The 21,097-nt window shown below is 41.8% G+C and overlaps 2 protein-coding genes across 2 annotated transcripts in view; one reads left to right on the top strand and one right to left on the bottom strand.

The window, feature by feature from the left end:
- Positions 1 to 11: 11 nt before the first annotated feature.
- On the bottom strand, positions 12 to 6,987 carry ddx49 (DEAD (Asp-Glu-Ala-Asp) box polypeptide 49). Its single transcript, XM_069679415.1, has 13 exons — positions 6,759 to 6,987; positions 5,998 to 6,121; positions 5,760 to 5,845; positions 5,428 to 5,549; positions 4,960 to 5,147; positions 3,407 to 3,547; positions 3,154 to 3,229; positions 2,708 to 2,784; positions 2,457 to 2,554; positions 2,289 to 2,363; positions 874 to 962; positions 632 to 703; positions 12 to 289 (listed from the first exon to the last, which is right to left on the bottom strand). The coding sequence occupies exons 1-13, from the start codon at positions 6,871 to 6,873 to the stop codon at positions 113 to 115; spliced, it is 1,440 nt and encodes a 479-aa protein (XP_069535516.1). The 5' UTR covers positions 6,874 to 6,987; the 3' UTR covers positions 12 to 112.
- A 4,720-nt stretch (positions 6,988 to 11,707) lies between these two features.
- LOC138607822 (homer protein homolog 3-like) overlaps positions 11,708 to 21,097 on the top strand; it is a 52,736-nt gene continuing 43,346 nt past the window's right edge. The window contains exons 1-2 of the mRNA XM_069680475.1: positions 11,708 to 12,040; positions 15,075 to 15,120. Coding sequence (XP_069536576.1) covers positions 15,098 to 15,120 — 23 coding nt within the window. The 5' untranslated portion in view covers positions 11,708 to 12,040; positions 15,075 to 15,097. The remainder of the gene's footprint in view (positions 12,041 to 15,074; positions 15,121 to 21,097) is intronic.

The following is a 21,097-nucleotide window of genomic DNA, read 5'->3' as shown; positions in this document are numbered from 1 at the left end:
TATATGGTGTGAAATCCAGTTCATTTATTCACAGATATGAAATTATTACACATTGTACAGTAATAAAAACTTGGAGTTTATATATATATATACACAAGGGTCCCAGCAGGTGTCACTCTGCTGCCTGCGCCGCCTTTTTCTTTTTCATCTGTTTCCTCTTCGTGATTTTGTTCTTCAGCTGTCCACGTTTCTGTTTCTGAATGCTCTCCTGGATTTTCTGCTTGAACAGCTTCTTGTGGCTCCTGATCTTCTCCAGCTCAGCCTTCCTCTTAGCCTCCAGGTCCGGATCCTGAAACAGCAGGTTGATCACATAACAACAAACAGCCATTTTGAACCATTAGCAGCTTCCCAAACTCAACACAGGACAGGTAATATATCCAAAAAGAATCCTCATACCATTGTAGTATGATGTGGAAAGGAGTCCGACTTAAGAGTGAAGAAATACATTCAGGAACTTGTTCTTATAATTAGATTTAATTGTCATTTTATTTTAAGAGGTTTTGAAAAACAGCTACACAGATTGAATCTGTAGGAAATCACAGGACCTTTATGTGAACTGTAAAATAAACAGACTTTGAACTTTTGTGTTCACGCTTTACTTTGCTAAAATGTGCCACCTGTAGAAGCTTACCTTCCCCTCCAGGATCAGCTGTTTCCTCTTGTTGATTTCCTTTTTCTCATCAAAATCTGTTGACTCCAGTTTCTACGATGGAAGAAGAGCACGAGTCATTTTAGAGAAAAATCCAAGGTGATGAATTACGGTCTAAAAAGAGACCGAAGAATATGAACAGCAACATCTAAACATCTTAAAACTGTCGTGCACTGAACTAACAAAAGGTGAAATAATTTAATGTAGAAAAAAGGCCTTCGTACTATTTCACATTCGCGTCTGGTCACGTTGACTTGGGTGAGGATCTTCAGGACTTCTTTCTCCACCACAGGATACTCCTTCAGCTTCGTCTCTGTAGAAACACAACAGATCTGTTTTTATGGAGTTACACCCCACTTTCACACACACCGCAAATGAGCTTTTCCAGCTTCTTGGAGTTCCTTGAAGGCAACTGAGGCCATGTAGTTGTAATTTTGCTCCACTTACAGGACTTTAACGTTCATCATGCTGTCTCTAAGGTTTGGATCATTAGACCTCTTTGAGTTAGAGCCAACAGTCAATGCAAAACTCCAGCCATAATAATCTCCATTTACAGATTCGTCCAAAAATTTTTGAATCTGTAGGTGCAAGACCGGATTTTAGTGCAAGACGTGTTTCCACTGGTTTCCGTTTGTAGTAGGTTTGCAGCCCGAGTAGTACTGACCAATCACGCATCAGCAGGCTTCAGTGTAAGCAGGAAAAACAGTCTGTGTGGAGAGCAAGAGCAGGCAGCAGAATGCGCCGTAATGACATCCCCTCTATGATCAGCAGTCATCTGATGACGATCTAGCTTCTTATTAATGTCTATAAACAGACATCTGCGTGCATGGGAAAGCCATTCAGAGTTTAAATTTACTTAATCTCTATTTGGGGACGTGGATTATAGATGACAAGTGTTCTGGTTTCCGTTTGTAATTCGCTTGTAGTCCGAGTAATATTGACCAATCACGTATCAGCAGGCTGCAGCGTATACAGGAAAAACAGTTCGTGTGGAGAGCAAAAGCAGGCGGAACGTAATGACATCCCGGCTCCCATCAGCGTCATCTGACGACGATTTAGCTTCTTATTAATCTCTATAAACAGACATCTGCATGCTAACAGCTAACAATCTGTTCTAGAGCTAAAATTCAACTTGAGATAAATTCCCTGACGCTGTGTCATGAAAGCCTTTCAGCGTTCAGATTTCCAGACTTCCTTGAATGCATCAGAAATTATCGATCCGACCTCGGCTCAACAGACGAGCATTTAAAAGTAGTTTTCTCCTCTTGACGACAGACCTGACAAAGCTTCATTTTTACTTTTTACTAATCTGTTGATAATGTTGAAATTTCAGCAAAGGTAAGACCTGTTAATTAAAGCCAATCACAAGAAAAACGGTTTCTTTTTCTGTGATCTGAACACACGATCGCTTGTCAAGCCTTGGATGGAAGTCGTTTATTGCTGGCTAAACCGGAATGCCTGAAAAGTTGGCCATCACTCCCAGAGGCTATATCGTCAGACGATACCCGATGGGTTCAGAGAATGAAGCCATATTAATGCTTTGACCACGAGTGCAGACAACTTAACAGGTCACATAAATTAGTTGAGCGCTAAAGACAAAGGGAAACTTTAACCGACTCTTAATGACTTAGAAACTTACGAATCTGTTTCTCGATGGCTTGAAGCAGGTGGATGTCGTACTGAGTCACCAGTGTGATGGACACTCCATTCCTCCCTGCAGAGGAGGAAAACCATTTGTTTTATGATCCAGAGGGTGTCAAAGATGGGAGACGTGCCAGTGGTTTGCTAGAAATTTGTAAAAGGTTACCTGCTCTGGCTGTTCGTCCAACTCTGTGGATGTAGATCTTTGGAAGGCCGGGCGTGTTGTGGTTGATGACGACCTGGACAGTCGGAATATCCAAACCTCTGAGACGCAGAGAGAACAGGACGGATGTCAGAACAAGGTGCTCTCTGCCGGGCTACACTTTTAAATTGTTGCTGAAGAATTGACAGATTTTTTTGTTAAAGGCTAATCAAGGTTTTTTTCACTTCAAACAGACCACCTGCAAAGCTTCTTACCGCGCAGCCACGTCTGTTGCGATGAGGATTTTGAAGACGCTGGCCTTGAACTTGGCGAGGTTTGCGAATCGTTGTTTCTGGAGAAGATAAAGAGCCGACGTTCATTCTGCAGGCTTTAATCCGCTTTAATCCCTTTCACTGACAGCTTCTATATTACCACAAAGGGCTTTGTGCTCATACTGTTTATGTCTCTGTCTTTGTGTTGAATGAGGCAAACATGATTTCCACATCAGACATAAGCTTGTTGAGGAGCTCGGAGGACTTCTGATAAGGCACACGTCCCCATTTTCTTACTTTTGGCTCGCATAAAGAAATTCTGCGTATGTGCAAACTTAAATAACAGCTCCTGATACAGACTCTTTCCCAAACATCTCCCCCATGACCCTAAACAGCATCCTTCAGCAGGGAATTCACTCGCTGCAAAATAAAGTTGGTAAGAGTGTCACCTGTTTCATCATGGAGTGCAGGGAGATGGTTGGGAAGTTAAACTCCCGCAGCATCATGGTGAGGATCTGACAGCTCCTGAGAAAGGAACAAAAGGATTTTATGCTTTTTCATATTCACAGGTTTATGTTTCAAAGACCATAAAATAAGTATTTTCACCACTTGCGTAACAATAGAAGAAATGTAGGCTATTTATAATGCAGAACAACAGGGGTCACTACAGAGCTCACGATGCTTTCTGGCTGAGTTTCTTACTTGCACGTGTTGGTGAAGATCATGATGGACCAGTCGTCGTGCTCGTCAGTAAACTTCTGGATCAGGTGGACCAGGTAGGCGTCCTTCACCTTCTCTGGAGTGAGGATGAACCTCTGGTCCAGCTCCTCCACTGTTCGGGTCCTGCCAGGAACAATAATGTGACATTTCACTGTGTCCTACAGAAGCCATGGGTCGTAGTACAGAACAGCTGTCCTAGGTTTCAGATGAGGTTTGTGAGAGGAGGTTTTGAACGTTTCTTCCTCTACTGTGATGATCAAATTAAGTGATACAGTCTTAGTCTGCACACAGTTTGCTGTCACCAGAGTTTAGGTCCAGGCATAACAAAGAAAAAAACGAAAAACAAAAGTAGGATTTGAGTTATTTTTTTGCATTTTGGGATCAAATTCCAAAGTTTGAGTTATAAATCCTTGAGGGGAAATGTATTTATTTCACTCTGTTATTATTATTCCACTGTTACAATTTGATTTAGCAGACACTTTTGTCCAAAGCGACGTACATCTGAGAGTTAATACAACAAAGGCAACGATCAAGACAGGAGGGAAGTCAGTAAGAGCCAACAAACAGCTTCAAGGTGCGATCGACACTGGTGCTGACAGGCAGTGCACAGAGCGTTTTTTGTTGTTGTTGTATAATAATCATCAGCAGCATCAACAAGGTCAATATAGTCGTCATCATCATCAGGAATATCCTAATCAACATCAACAACATCCTCAATGTCATCATCATCAATAGCATCAATATCATTAAGCACAGAGGTGCTCATGAAAGAGCTCTCCACAAATGCAAGAGATGCATGTATGTAGAGCTGTCAGAGTGAGGGAGCTGCACATAGACATGCTCCTGAACAGTTGGGGCTTTGCTCAAGGGCACCTCGACAGTACCCAGGAAATTAATTTGCACCTCTCCAGCTACCAGTCCCGATTTCCATGCTTTGTCCATACCGGGATTTGAACCAGCCACCCTCCCAAGCCAAGTCCCTACAGACTGAGCTAGCATCTACCCCAATATAGTCTTGCCATTTCTACTTTATTCTCAAAACATTTCCCTTTCTTCCCCACATTTTTATTTCTAATGCCTAACCTTAAATGTCTCCTGTTCCACACCACAACATCCATTTAATTACACCTGCATGAGTCTGTAGTCGTGCCCAGCACATACTTGAACTCTAACAAATAGTCTGAGCATTAGTAAATCCAGCAGAATGCTCATTCAACCACTCTTAAAGTTTCTGCTGCTGTAATTTCACAACTCTCACTTACTTCCAAATGCATTTGAGCGAGAAATTAGATTAGTTACACCCCAGATCAGGTGACATGCAAACCAAACTACCAGGCTGGTGCTTCTGTTTTATAAATTATATGCACATTCAAATCTGTTGCTGAGTGTTTACTTTTAATTGAATGACCTGAAATAAGTAAATGGATACCTACAAAAACACTGAACATTACTCTGAACACAAAGTTCAGGGCACAGATCAAACTGTACTTTCTACCTTCTCCCTGAGTGACTGAATATTCCTGCAGGTTACTCACTCTGACTTGCTCTCCCAGAAGTGAGGTTTGTTCATGGCGATGCCCTTCAGCTCCTGCAGGGTGTCGGTCAGTGTGGCGCTGAACAGAAGAGTTTGCCGTTTAGCCGGTAGAATCCCGAGGATCGTCTCCAGATCTTTGCTGAAGTCGGTGCAACCCTGCTCCAACAGCCGGTCGGCCTCGTCCATAATCTGAGACACAGAGGCACAATCACAGACTGTAGTAGTGTGTCACTGCAAAACAGTGGATGATGAAGTCGTTCTAAGTGTTTTAATTATTATTTGACCTTCACACTACGAGTGTCCTCATTTTCTAAGATTTTAAGCAGTACTAATACTAATTACTCCCTGGTCTAAACTGAGTCCTAACATTGCCAAACAAATAAATATGCATGTATATATGAGAGCTTTAGCAGAGAGAAGATGTTGAAACCTGGTCCAAGTCTCAGTTAATGCTCCCTCCTGAACTCACCAGAAACTGGATCCTGCTCATGCTGAAGGTGTTGGAGCTGCGGATGTGGTCAGCCAGCCGTCCCGGCGTTGCTACGACCACATGTGGTTGGTTGGAGAGGTCCAGAGCCTGAGCCACCATGTCTGCCAGAAACACAACAGCACCACCGTCAGCACAAAGGAGAGGCTCATAATAACAGCAGAACACATGACAAGAGGTGAGGCTGCATGAGATCGTTCAAAATAACACAAATAAAACCTGAGCCATATTTGCTGAGGTTAACTTAAAGGTTTCCAGCTTGCTGCTGAGCGAACAGAAAGGAAAGCTGCCTGCAGACGTGTTCGTAGATTTACCCATTCCACCAACGATGATGCAGTCTTTCACACCCAGAGGCTTCCCCAGGACTCGAAACTGCTCTGCAATCTGATAGGCCAGCTCCCTGCATGACATCACATGTACAACATCATCATTTGGGAATATGGAAATACGTTTTTTTGTTTTAACCTTTTTTTAGTGTTTCATCATGTGGGTATTTTTCTTTGAATGTATAAGAGTATCTGGTTCTGTACACAGACACAACACATTACCAACCTGGTAGGAGTAAGCACCAAGCAGAAGATGCCATATGGGTCCTCTGACAGTTTCTGCAGCACCGGCAGCACAAATGCTGCTGTCTTTCCACTCCCAGTCTTTGCACAGCCCAGACAGTCCCGACCTGGGAGGAAAAACACACACATACACAAGACTCACTCACCAGCTCTTAGGTCTGCTTAACTGACTTACATTCCTTGGTAATGACTTCTGAGGATTTCATCTAAAGTATTACAAGACGTTTTTATCCAGTAGTCCGTGCCAAACACCAAGATAAAAATCTAAAACTGTATCTATCATTGCTTATCTACAAACTCAAACAATTTTAAGTTCACAAGGGTAATGGCATTCTTTACAAGAGATCTTTCTAGCAAATTCGGCTGCATCCAAATGTGACATATTTCATAATTAAGATCTGACAACCACTTATTAGTATTATTAGAGACAGGATAGTGGGAAAGCATTAGCCTACTTCAAGACCTCCGAAAACGGGGCAACAGCCTGGCCTAAAGTAACAATTACATTCTAACAAAGAGTTTATCGGCATAAGAACATTTTGTGCAAAAAATAGTGATTGCTTACTAAGTGTTTATATTCTTATGGCTGATAAATACACTCCACAAACTAGATAGATTATTTAATGGAGCTCTGCATTACGTAACGAGACTACTGTTTCAACAGGACAGAATGATATAATTACATTACAGGTACATAGCCTCGTGGTGTGTTTTAAATCATTTTATTTAACAGAACAGTCTTACCTTCTAGTATAGCTGGCATGCAGTTTTCCTGGACAGGAGTGGGTTTGTTGATGCCCAGCTGTTTACACTGTTTTACCAGCCAGTCTGAGAGACCCAGCGACGAAAAGTCAGCCATGGCTGATTTTTATCGTTTCCGAGGCTTGATGTCAGGTTATGTTTATGTTACTTCACGAAAGAATTACTAAAATAGTCTATTTAAATGTACAGCAAAACATCCTCGTGTGGTAACCCAACCGTCGCTGAATGATTACGTAACAAGCTGACGTCTTCTTCTTCTTCTTCTTCTTCAAGTTACAGCAGACTCGACGCGTTGCTGCCCTCTGCTGGTCAAATATTGGTAGCAACACTAAAAGCGAACCTTGAATAAAGTGAAAAATAAAATAGCCAACAAATACCGTTGGTGATTTGACTTTTTTAATCAGGTAAGGGTGATTGTTACGTTAAAATATAATTGAAACCAAAATTCAAAACAGCTTTTGTGGCATTTATGATGGCTGTTTAGCTATATTGATAAATCAATGAGCCTTAACCCTAAACTTATAACTGCTTAACAAAGATTTGTATTTTAATACAACCATTAGGAGCTAGTAAAGTGTGCCGGTATGTCTTGTTTTTTATGGTAGAATCAATGGTCTTTTATTTGTAGTTAAACTTTCCAGATTTACCCACCTGTTGTGCTGGCAGCAAAAACTAGCTGTGGGCCCCTACTGCAACCCCACCCTCATCTCTCTGCATTGCATCTCCATACATTCCAACAAAGCACACATGAAAACCAGTTTCTCCATCTGAATCTACAAGACTGTCATCACCTCCACAGTTCTCTAGATGTGTGCAGTCTTGCCTCAACTAGTAAATGCTTCTCCATGCCCAACTTTTCTTAACCCATTCACCCATCACAAGCTCAGCTCTCAAGACAGGTAACCCACTTATCACTGTCAATTTGTTTTGCAACTCATTGCCTGCTCCCTGCTCCTCCACTGTGTCCACAATGTCAGTGTGGATGTCATGCACCTGTTCTGGCTGGTGTTTTATGAGCAGTGAAATAAGACAATGTTGATATATGCAATGCATCTGCTCAGAAAACATGGCAAGATATGAGGTGAAAGCAGTTGACACTTTGTTCCTTTCTTTATAAGTAGATACATAGGCTATTGCTAAATTGTTTGGTAGAGACATTTTTTGAACTATTGAATGAGTTGAAAGCAATATGATAGAGATTACCTGCCTAGCATCTCACTGTTCAGAGCTTGGTGACAAGGTAAGACAGTGTTTTAGGACAAATCAAACTTTCTAATTCCCTTCAGCACCCTTCTAATTAAATTTAGTTTTGTTTTGTTTTCCTATATGACGAATGACATAAAGATATTTCTTATCCTGCCATAAATTCACTGTGTGTATTCATTTTCTGCTATGGCTGCTTAATGACGCCCTGCACATTTTTATATTTGCCTGAAAATGTCAGTGATCTTTATTCAGCATTTATCAGAAGGTTGTTAATGTGTGCAGTGGACGGTTTACAGCCCTCCTCGTCTTCTCCAGCTGGTCTGAAAGGATTTTAACCCCAAACTCTCACCTTAATCATTCTTTACTGGCTCTCTGCGCTCTCCTGCTGATCGCACTGACTTGTTCCTCTCACTGAGCTGGAATAATTGGGCCTCAAGTAGCTTTTGACTTTTATTAAGCTGATTTTTATGAGTAGGTGAATAAGTGTTGAGAGGATTGTAGGATAGCTATGAAAGCCCAGAAGACAAACAACATGCAAAACAGAGAGAGAGAGTATGGCAATGGACATCTAAGTTTCTCTTTTTGTCACCCTTTGCACAGCTTCCAGGAAGTGTGATTGAAATAATTACAAATATCTGGACAGAATAACTTTTCATGTGGAAATTAGCATAATGTCTCAACTTCATGTTAATTATTCCATTTGCCTTTGAAAACGGTCTCACTCTCAGGGAGGGAAGCTCGAAAAGCAACTGTAATGTCTTACTGTTTGTGTTCCGTGTTGTAAGATGTATAAATGTAATGTGACAACTGTTATCATCTCAATGCTTACTGATTAATGAGCAACTGTACAGACAGTGAACAATGAAAATCTAGAGCAACATATTTCAAGTTAAAACAACACATTTGACCAACAAGCACATGTTAGCATTCAACCACTTTCTAGCTAATGCTATGTTTGTTTGCTAACATTATGCTAGCTAAGAAGTATATTACTAGATTCTATGACATAAGCTAGGCATTAGTCTAGTCTGGGAACCAGGCCCAGCCCTCTGGATGTTTTTAGCTACCTTTTTTTCTGTTAGCCTTTACCTTGGGCCATCACAAGATGATAATGACCTCTCCCAACTCGCGGCCATATGGTCACAGGGGTCCAAAAAAAACTTTTTTGAAAGATTCTTTTGGCTACATGATGTCAGTGCACATATGAAGGTACTGCAAGTGCATAAAAGCTCTTACAAGTATCAAATTTGGCATGGAGTATCCTGGAACTTATGGAGAAGTAACAAAATAACATTTAAGGGCTTGCTGCCATTGTATTTTGAAAAATCACCCACAACATTTTCAAAAAGACAAAGAAAACGACTGTCCCACTGACAAAATCTCATCAAAAATGAGGATTTTTCAATGCTTTTTGTTAAAATTCACTGTCTCACATGTATGTAAAAATCTGTCAAAGTTAATAAGCTTCAATCTGAACCCAAGATGACCTTTCTGTCTTCAAAAGCACCCTTGCTGTGACCAAACTGCTTCATTGTACCTCAAATCAGAAAGAGCAGAATTGTCAGTTACCAACCTCCTAGATGAGCGAAAGCGTGTCTCTTGTATCTCTTGGTATATTGGATAACACGACCCAGGTAATATTAGCTTTCAGCCAATTCTTAGCTAACTGTAATATTAGCTAATAAGCCACTGAATGCTAGCTGCTGCTTATGATATACTTGAACTCTTTTTAGCTGCAGATAAATCTAGAAGCAGTGACATTTGTCAGCTATTTGCCAGATGCTTAAACTTTATACGACTAACAACCTGGAACACAGCACTTATATTCATATTAACAGCATATTTTAACAGCTTTAGCTTCCCACCCTGAGGGCAGAATATGTTCAATAACGCTTTATTGAAAATGTTCAACGTTAAGATTTATTTCTTCAGACTTGATGATTCCTTGCTTTGTGTCTCATGCAGGTGCTTCTTGTACAGAACAAAGGTGAGTGTAAAGAAGACTCTGTGAGTTTGATTCAGCCGGAGAGGTAGTGAAATCTTCACCAAGAAGTCCAATCTGTGTGTGCACACCGGGCTGCCAGAGGAGATTAATGGTGTGTGTGTAAAAGCCAGAGGCCTGGAGGTTCAGACCAATTCTGTCCACAGCGTCCAGCTGTGCTGCAAACCGCCTCGGCCCGGCTGAGAAGTGTCTCCCTAAATGGACACGAAGGTTGTTTGCATGTGAGGCAGAGATCTGATGCTCTCTGTTGTCTCCCCGCAGCACAGGCGAGCAGTCAGCTGCAGCACTGTAACAGGCCACTGAGCAGCACGGTTTGTGCACAGGAGCTACTCCCATCGCTCTTCCACTACATTTGATGCTGCGCTCTCTTATGTTCATCCAATACCCAAACAAATAAGTGGCTTATTTTAGATTTAGTGGTGACTCAAAACCAAGGCCTGTATGAACTAATGAGGTAAAGAGCAGCTCTTCTGAGAGCGTTTCTGCAGTGAAGGCTGTGAAAGTTTAATAAGGGAAATAACTGGATGAAACATCTTCCACTTTACTTGTTTCTTTGTCTTGTTTTTACGAATGAGCAGCTCCATAAAAGTTTTTCTTTTCACACTGACTGAGCATCATACAAAAATAACAGAACTGTGACCATATATTTCCTTGGATTTTATTTTGAGATTGAAGCAGTATTTAATGTGATTCATGTTCATCCTAGTATCTAACATCATTTCATAATACTATAGTTAATTCGTGCATGTGTGTTTGAATGCTTTTACATGTTTTTGACTCTAACATGTCAGATCAAGTCAGATTTAGTTCAAACCTTAAGGGGGAATTTAAAAATAAATTTGACTAATTCTAGACATGATTACTCCATTAAACATTTTATAAACAGGCGCTCTATGGGCTAAAAATGAACATATTCAGTTTATGTCACTTTTGTTAGAGCTTGTTCTTCTGTGTCTCAGATTTGGTTTGATGCTCCGTGTAATATTTCAAGGCGCTTCTGTCATATTCGTGCAGTATTAATCAGGTTTACTGTTCATAACATAATGTGATTTTCGGTTAGATGAACACAGCTACATGATGACATAATCATGGGTATATAAAACGACCTAATAATAATTATATTAATGCATAATATTCCTGCAGGGAATTTATTGAGCTTTGTGAAAGACTTCATATGGGATTTCCAGTCCTATAGCTTTTCTCTGTCCCACCTATAGCAAGATATCGCGTGTTCTTGTCCATTAGGCTACAGTGTTTGATAGGATTACCATAACGCTTTATATCAACAGCTTTATGCAGAATATTATCTGATATAACGTGGGACCAAGTGCAGGACTGTCCATATTTGCTGAACAATCATTTGGCTTCTGTTCTTTCACCAATAATGGCAGAAGCTTCAAGCTTTTATTACGCTGCATTTCATGAATACGCGCTTAAGGCAGGCCGCAGGCCATTTCTACATATTACATTTCACATTCTGACATTTAAGTGCAAAGTAGGGACAGGGAGGAGGGGCGGAGGGTTTCTAGTTTTCATTATGGCCTTCAGATGGCGCTGAAGAGGCTCCACAGTCCCGCTGAGAGAGTTGAGTGAGATCCCAGTGTGATCTGGCACAGAGGCGGCAGCGGAGCACAGCACAAGTCCTGGAGCAGGTTTGAGCCCAAAGAACTCTGCAGCCTGACTTTCATCGACATTCCCCCGTGTGTCCGACCCGCACAGCTGAGCCAAAGTGTGCACGGTGCGTAATTACGCACAAGGACGACGGATTTGCGGTGTTGCTCGCCGTGGAAACCCGCGGACAAAGGAAGGCAGGCAGGCTGGAGTACAACAACTGACTTGAGAGGAGAGGAGTACAGTTGGAGGGGAAACGGGTGGAATCTGGAGTCGGAAGTGATTTGTCTTTTTTTTTTTTTCTTCTTCTGAAATGTAACTTGAAACGTCCCGGATTTCAGGGAAGAAGTGAATCAGTTTGGAAACCGAGAATAGAAAAGGAGTAAAAGTGGGGTGGTGACTGGAATCAGTGTCCAAATCAGCATCCAGATCCTCGGAGCATGGGGTAAGTTAGAGATCTATGTTTGCAGTGCATGTTCGCTTTCTTCTGCTGCCTGGAAGTGATTTGTTCTAATGGTAAAACGCTTAAAAGTTAACTTTCTTGCTTCCCGTGCTTTTGGCAGTTTTACTTGGTTAAACAGAACTGTCTCTTCACCCTTTAAAAGCCCTTTGGAGCAATCTACCACACATTTAACTCCAGCAGCCCCCCTGTGACACTGATATGTTGTCTCTGTTTAAATCCTGAAGAAAATTACTGAAGGAGAAATATTTTATTTGGGACCATAAAGCTAGACCCTGTTTGACCAGGTGTGTGTGTGTGTGTGTTGAATTATTCATGCGAGCCTTCAGCTTGTTTCAAACACACCTGAACCCTCCTCGAATCACCAGAGTCGATGCTGTCAGCCTTTCTCTCTCTTTTAGGCCGGTGTAGTGACACTTTAATTGATATGCCACTCAAATGACTGACTGAGAACAATGTTGGAGCATCCTAAGAAGAAGCCCACTCTGTTGTGTTTATCGGTGGACTCAAGGGGGGCATCAGGGGCAGCAATCGTCTCGGTTAATGGCCCCATGTTTTGATAACGCTACAAAGAAAAGTGCCCCTTTGGATTTGGATGATGAAGCTCACTCTTAAGTTGAGGAAACTCGGTAAAGTGTTGATAAAGGTTACTTCAGGGTCTGCCCTGCATTTAAAAAATACTTTCTTTGTGTTGGTGCCCCACCACATGAAGCTGGTGCCCCTTTAGTTGTGTGCCCCTGCCTCTAAGAAAACCTGAATCCACCATTGTTATGGGCTAACTGGTATATTTTTGGAGGCCAATTATTTATCAACTTTTGCTGTTTCGATCAAATTCCCTTTTCAAAGTGAAAGTGATTCCACATTTTGTATAAGGTCCCGATCAGAAGGTTACATTGTTCGCAAACGCTGCTTTGTTATAATCTTATAGTCTTTTTAATTTCAGCATAGACTGCTTATGAAGGTGTGAAAAATGTGGTCTGCAATGTTTTCATGGCAGGAAAACTGTCCAGTGTCCATGAAGGTGTGTGTCCAGGCTGCACCTGCTCCTCCTCCTCCTCCTCACACACGAGAAACACAGGCTAATGGTGCGTTCAGGCGGTCCTCAAAAACGTGTACAATCACATTTCCTAAGAGTTCAAAAGTAGATGTGTACATTCCAGGATGTGATGAGTAATTAGCAAGAGTGTGACGGGTTATTGGAAACTACAGGCGCTTAACAGGAAGTTACATTTGTAACCTCTGTTCTCTGAGTGAAGAGACTATCCCCAGACTAATTCCTTAATGAAAAGGTACAGTGACTGAGGGACTTTAAGACAAGTTAAATGTAACGTGACATCCCCAGAGCACCAAAAAAAGCTCTCAGAAGATTCTCCATGTGTAGGCTTCCAGCCCCCGTCCTACCTAGCTATAGTTTGTATGAGGGTCTGTAACCGAGGCTGGGAAAGAGCAAGATGTATCAGCAAGTAATAAGGTCAGACAGTAGAAAGCATCAGTTCGACTCTGCCAATTCAAGTAATGCCAGCAGCAAAACAGCACCAGTGGAAACCTGCTGTGTAACATCTGCAGTCAGAGGGGGAATGCAGCACTGAAACAAACATCTGCTGTTCTAAAGGCTTATGTTTGATGCACTTACCCTGTCAGAGCTTTTGACCAGAGATCAACTGTGCATCATCCCTCTGTGGTGCCTAGCTAACGCAGCAGAGGTCAGTCACTCAAAAATCCACATGAAAGCCCCGAGGTTTGGTTTACAATTTCAAATCTTTGTTTTTGGCAAATTCAGCAAATAGCTCCTCCTGGTCGGCCAGCTGTAGTTCTTTATGTGTCTGGTATTTGCACACAGCCCTGGGAAACAAACAAAGTGGCTCGGAGGACTGTCAGCTGACTTTCTAATTTGTCAAAATATGCTTTTGCTGCTGAAGTGGACGCAGAGTTTGGAGTATTGCTGTTTGGAGCTGGTGTAGCGACAGTTTGCTAACTCACAACCCAGGTAACATGAGTTATATTACCCGTCCTGTCCTTAGCTCTGGTGTAAATCTTGGTATTTGTCCATACAATATAGGTTTTATCGCCTCAATCTTATCAACAATACTGACAATATTTCTCCAGAATCGCACACCGCACCTTTAAGGACCTTTGGAAAAAAATCTGGCTTTATCTGCAGGGCCAAAACCAACACTGAGACAGGAACCTGCTCCAGTCTTGACAGAAGGAGACATCCTGCAGCTCTTCTACCCTTTGACAGAAGCGGAGTCCTGATAAACGGCCACTTCAGGTCGATAAACAAAATGAGTGTTAGGTGCACAAGTGCTCCCTTGCTGTGTGCCGCTTGTCTTAGAGCACTTACCCACGTCATCTGACCCGTGCTGTTCCTGTACAATCAGAACATGTAGATTAGTGGCTGCTGACAAAAACTCAGTGTAGTTAATGTCTCACTTTTTACAACCTGCTGGGGCTTCTTCTTTCATCCAATTAAGTAGTGGACTTATCAGAAACTAATGAACTCATGGAATACCTGACTAAGAGCCTACAGCATATTTCTTGAGTTGAAGAGGACCACCTGAATGCACCATTCAATATATTAACACTGTGTAATTATGAAGGGGTGCAAAATGACTTAGCAGAGGTGTGCGTACAATTAGCTGCAAAGGGACTCTGGATTAAACAGCCGTGGACCATTCATTTAATACAATGTTCAGGTGTAAATGAGGCAGTTTAACTTTAAATGTGACTGGTATTTTCAGGCAACATTTTTTCAGTGTGTCTCTTGTGGCAGACTTTATGTATTTGGGTGTCCTAACTGATTAATGTTTCTTTGAACGTGAAATTTGGGATTTTTTGTTTGTTTTTTGTTAAAGAAATCTGTTGCTGTCATCACTGGATTGTTGGCTACTTGATGCTGAACAAATCTGGGGTGTAAAAAATGTCATTGTGACGTCATTAACTAATGGCTGACAAGCTTTATAAGTTAATATTTTCACTGTGTGTAACCTGGATGCTCTTCCCTCTTGTCCTGCTGCAGAGGAGTTGTCAGCGAGCTGTAAAATGTTCCCGCTACATCGAGAGAGGTACAAACACACGTTGTCTCTGTGTTGTGGCTCTGCATGGCAGGGATGGGCGATACCTCATGTTAAGCTTTTGATCTCCTCTCAAATACTAATGAGCACCAGATGACTGGTATTGATACCTTCCAACAGCAAAAGCTGCTTAAATGCTAGCATGGACTTGAGTATTTATGTATTTATTTGTCCAAATATAGATGCATACTGAGCAGAATTTCAGTTTAAGAGAGCTTACAGTAGAAAAGTAAAAAGTACATTAATATTGGACAAGAGCGTATGTGTATCTATGCTTTTGGCTCTTGTTTGAAAAATACATTAGAATCTGTACTTTTGATATTTGGAGATCAATGCGCCCATCCCGACTTCATCAAACATTTATTGCAATGATCAAAATCCACCCTCATCCTATCCCCATAATGTATATCCTCTCCTAAGTATCTGTCCTACTGTACTGTTAACTGTAAGACTTGTTATACAGACTGCGTTTTCATCCTTGTCACTGGTGTGCAGATGTTGTTAGCACATGGTGTCATCATATCGTCCTCCCGTCAGTTGTAACATCACAGCTTCACTGCTTCATACACTGTTGGTTTCATAGTCTTAAACTAAGCATCACATTTTAAATGTTGCTGGAATGTTTTGCATGTCGAACCTTTATTCTGCAACTCGGAAATATATAGAATGGTGAAGAAAATTAATGCGGCTGACACGCAGGGGACTGAAAAAGACATACAGTACCAATATCTGAAAGGACTCCAAGCTCCAGCTTCCAAGCTAACCAAAGCCATTGTACGCCCTAAAATGTATTTTGTACACTGTGTTCACCTGTGTTTTATGGGCTAGTCAAAAGATGGAGATGGCTTTAAAACTCAAATTATAGCCAGAGATGTCAACTTTTCTCATCTTGCTTCTGTGAATTTACTGTAACATTAGAGCTAAAGCCAGTTAGCTTAAGTTAGGCTAACGAAGAAGGGGGAAAGGCTAGCTTAGTTTGTCATCATTTAAGAAAAAAAAAAAAAGAGCACCAAAAGTTAAACATAGCATGTCTTTAATTTCATGACACACAAAAATATAGAGTGGTTGTGGTTTCCTCGCAAGACAAGACCCAAGGAAGTCACAGCATCTGGCTGCAGTTCATTGCCAAAATGTCAGTTTTATCACTTCACTAAAAACCTCAAATTGTCATCTTTACTCGCCTGTTTTTGTGCGAATCAAATATAGAGATGTGCTAATATCTGAACTGAGTCAAATTTAAGTTGACTGCAGCTACCAACATGTTAGAAAATGTCAGTTTTCTTGCTAAACAACTTGCTAATATCCCAAATTTAAGCTAACAGCAGCTCTTATGCTGTGAAAGCTTAAACCTTAAAACAAGTCAGTGTTACATATCAAATGAAGGAGTACCACGATTGTGTAGGGAGTATATCAACATGTTGGGGGATAAATGCTTTCTTGTCAAGTGTAATATAAGATGAATACCACTCTCATAGCAGTAGACTACTGTAAATGAAGCTAGAGCTAGCAGCTAGTTAGCTTAATTTGACTGAAAACATGAGAAAATACCTTGCTCAGCCTCAGTACGTACACAAGCATGTCTGACTGATTGAAGAATCTGTCTTGCTAGTGTGTTTTTTATACAAAAAGAAATGTAAAATCATAAATGTGTGGTTTTTGGGGGAGTTAATCCTGTATTTACTCCCTGAGGAACAACAACACTAATGTGGCTAGCTGTTGTCTGCTGAAAAACAAATAACACATAACAATCTGTAATTTTTACACTTCTGTTTGTGATAAAACATTGGTGTATTTTTGAACTATAATTGTTTATCTTAAGCAGCAGAGGCTAGCTATTTCCCCTGCTTGTTAGCACTACACTGAAATAAGCTAATCATCTCCTGGCTCTCGCTCCACATTACAACCACCACTTGTTACAGCTGTTCTGATGCAATATATAGATACATATTTCTGTGGCAAGTTAGGTCACAGTAATTATGTCTCCGTAATTACAGAGGAGCCACATGAGAGAATGATATCTCATTTACCGTTAAAATCTGTCTTAATGTCACCCTGCAGCCTCCTTTTATAGCACAGAGGACGTCTATACTTTGATTTCAGTGGGAACATAATCAATTAATCTGAAGCATAACGCCATTAAAACTGTTTAGTGTCTGCGTCCTCCCACTGGCCAAGGCGAAAGCAGCTGCTCTCTGGGGGGAAGAAATTCTTTAATGCTGTTATGGAGACATCTGCAAATGCATGAATAAACAGTTATCTCAGCTCAGTCTTTTTTTGTCCACTTAATTTCCCTGCGTTTTATTGGCATGAAGTCAGTGCAGCCGGAGGGCCGAGATGAAAGATCAGCTCTTTGTCTGTGTCTCTCACTGACCTTCATATTCTGAATACAGAAAAGTCCCTGTCTCACCATTACAATGTGCGAGTAAGTAAGACATCAGTCAGACTTCTGCAAGGTAAGCTGACCTTCAGATACGTGAAGTGCCCTGCTGTCGTTGAACACAACCAGAGCTCACGTTTGGGAAAGTGCTTTGCAAGTTAAAGGCTTGTGGTCGTGTAGAAAAACTAGAACCATAACGTTTGTTTGCTGCAGTCCAAAAATTGTATGTTGTGATGTGTCTTGACTTGTTGAGATGGTAGTATGAGTTAGCATTTCCCCTCACGGTGCTATTTTGGTTTGTAGTTGTAGCGTGTCATGTTGCTGGACTGGGCCAGACGCTTTCGCTGGCTCAGGAATGTGGACACGAGGCTGCTCGCTCTCTCCGAGGTCAGAGGAAGCAGACCCTTAAAGGAGAAATGCTTTTAGAGGAACAAAGAGAAAAGAGAAGCCAAGATCCTTTTTTCTTTCTGTGAGAAAACTGAAGTCCCCAGAGGCGGTCAGACACACAGAGTCCTGGTCGTGTGTTGTTTAAATGCACAGATGGTGAAAAATGATGCTCTGCTGGAGCACTCAGCTGACGCTCTCAGTTAGACTGAATTAAACTCTTATTTTCAGGCTTATGGGTCAACATGACTTATGGTAGTTGCAGTCATTCCTCTCCTGCTCTTGTCCATACTGGCTTTGCAGGGATCCCTTTCTAAAGTAAGTAATGACAAAATCAGCAGAGCTCTTCCTCTGTAAAAAACACATTTAAAAGTTGAACCAAAGCTGACCTGCACCTTCAGCAGTCACAGACAGACTGAAGCCCCGTTCACACATAATCTCCAGGCAATTTCCAGACAATCAGGTCCCGACATTGTTCGGACTTGCCCTTTCACACATGAAGCAGACAGCTGGAGATTGTGCGTGTGGGACGTTCTCGCACAACTGGAAATACTTGGTTTGATTTAGGATTGAGACATTTGCGTACTCACATGCAGCCCCCCAGGTAATGTCAGAACATTTTCAGGAGTGCAGTGCATGTGTGAAAGGGGCTTACGTCAAATCTTTGAAAAGCTTTTAAGTGCAGTATTGCAAATCCATTACGAATCATTTGACTTATCGGTGTAATGGCACATGTTTCAGCTGCAACATTCACTAGTTTTGTAGGGTCTTTTTTGACCTCAGGTTAACTTTACACCACGTCTTTTTTCCCAGTTGATTCTTTTTAATGCTTTTCTGGCTCTGGGGATAAGCCACCAATCACAATCAGTCCGTTTTTTCCCCCCTCTTCCTTTTAACTTGCTCTTAGGTACTTTGGTGTAATCTCTATTTACAGATTCTACATAGAAATGTAGAATCTGTATGCAGGGATGTGGATTATAGATGACAAGTGTTCTGGTTTCTGTTTGTACTACGCTTGTAGTCCAAGTAATATTGACCAATCACGTATCAGCAGGCTGCGGCGTATGCAGGAAAAACAGTCCGTGTAGAGAGCAAAAGCAGACGGAACGTAATGCGGCGTAATGACATCCCGGCTCCCATCAGCGTGATCTGACGGGGATTTGGCTTCTTATTAATCTCTATAAACAGACATCTGCAGCAAGTTCAGCTAACAATCCGTTCTAGATCTATAACTCAACTTGAGATAAATTCCCTTAACCCTGGGGCGCTGGTTTGGCTTGGTTGGTTGGGTGGGTGCCCCATGTGCGGAGGCTGTAGTCCTTGACGCGCTGGTTGCGGGTTTGGCTCCCGGTCTGCCAATCGTTTGGTGCATGTCGTCCCCCACGCTCTCTTCCCCACGTTTCTTGTCTCTCTTCAGCTGTCCCATCTAATAAAGACAAAAAGCCCCCCCCCCACTGTGTCACGAAAGCCATTCAGCGTGCAGATTTCCCAACTTTCTCGAATGCATCCGACCTCCGTTCAACAAACGAGCATTTTAAAAGTAGTTTTCTTCTCCTCGAGGACAGACCTGACAAATTTTTTACAAATCTGCATCATGATGTTAAAAAATTTCGGCAAAGGTGAGACCCGTTAATTAATAAAGAACAGTTTATTTTTCTGTAAACAATGCAGCCAGCGGAAAAAGGAAGTCTTGACTGGAAGTGGTTTAGTGCTAACCGCTGGCTACACGCCGGCCATGTTCACTGTTGTCCCCAGAGGCTTCGTATATCGTCACACTAAAGCCGATGGGATCCGAGATTGACTTTGGTGCAATCATGTGACACCATTTTTCACGGGAGTACCTCAGGGTCTTGCACACATTGCAGTTGTATATCGGGTCATTCAAATACACCTTCATACATGATGATGTTTCCTGCTTGTGCTCTGACCCCCCAGGCCTTCTCCTCCTTCATCACATCTCCTGCCAGCCTTCTGTTTTGCTGTTTCAAGTGTGAACTCTGCCTTTTAAGTACAACCAACAGGGTTTTTGGCAGCCAGTTTTGTAGCTTTTAACAGCCCACAGAGCTTATAGGCTCTATTATTGGCAGTTTAAGGAGTGTTTTTTTTCCAACTACAGAAGCGTCTGGTCGGGTCTGACTGCGGGGCCAGACAGAAGGGTGCAGCTTCTGTTTCACAGATCACAGATTCGGGGTGCTGAATGGGTGCTGGAGTTAAGAGGACAGATGAAGAGAGCAGTGAGAGAGGATTAGAAAGTGATGACTGGAGGAGACACACGGCTCTCAGACAGCACAACCATGGTGTGTGTGTGTGTGTGTGTGTGCGTATGCGTGTGTGTGGCAGCAACTAGACGCTGAATGAAAAATAGATGTAGAAACTTCTCTAAGAGCTATTTTCCTTATTTTTGGTTATAAGCTCATCAAAAATTGAGGCATCAGTGTGGAATAATGCAAATAGGCTATTCAAACTTAATATGGTAAAAACTGGGAAATGAGCAGCAGCATCTTGTGTTGCTCAGAAACAATCTGCACTGTTTTTAGGGTTGAAAGTGTCAGTCCAAGTCTGCAAGTGTTTGATGGCTCTCCTCTTTCAACCAGGCAAAAAAAAATACACACTCCAGTTCATTAAACTTCAGTCAGACTCAAAGTTTCCTGCTCAAACAAACGTCTCTGTCTCATTTGTTAAACAGGGATCTGAGCCTTGCTGCGTTTAGAGTCTGATGAGGGATTTGGGTCGAATATTGGTTCTGCTTCAGCTACTGTGATCTCATTTCTATTTACACACACCACGTCTTACACGACAGCAGCCTTTATTTAATTCAGTTATGACTGGCTCCACCTCTATTTACTAGATTCGTCAATTGCCAGCTCTTCCTATTTAGACTTCTGATGAAAATCAAGCACTTACCTCACAAGTCTTCATCAGTGCACCTTTGTTAAGTTTTGTCCAGTGGCCGCATACATAAAGGCATCTCGACCTCCTCTCATTGTATAAAGGTACAGCCAAAATAGCCCCATCTTGTGCATTTGGAGCTATTTGAGCTGGATTCTTTCGACACTCACGCGTCATCAGATTCAGACTTTTAACGACGGACAGCCATTAGTCAACACCGATGACTGTATATGCAGATGATCGACACATGTCCACCTCCTCTCATTGTACAAAAACAAAGCCAAAAGATGTTTTGGCTTCACTTTTTGGGGAGCTGTC

This window comes from Semicossyphus pulcher, unplaced genomic scaffold (assembly GCF_022749685.1).
Source record: "Semicossyphus pulcher isolate SPU_LCO1_2020_fin unplaced genomic scaffold, fSemPul1.0.p SCAF_4, whole genome shotgun sequence".
Taxonomy (NCBI): domain Eukaryota; kingdom Metazoa; phylum Chordata; class Actinopteri; order Labriformes; family Labridae; genus Semicossyphus; species Semicossyphus pulcher.
This window is presented reverse-complemented; position numbering and strand designations above follow the sequence as displayed.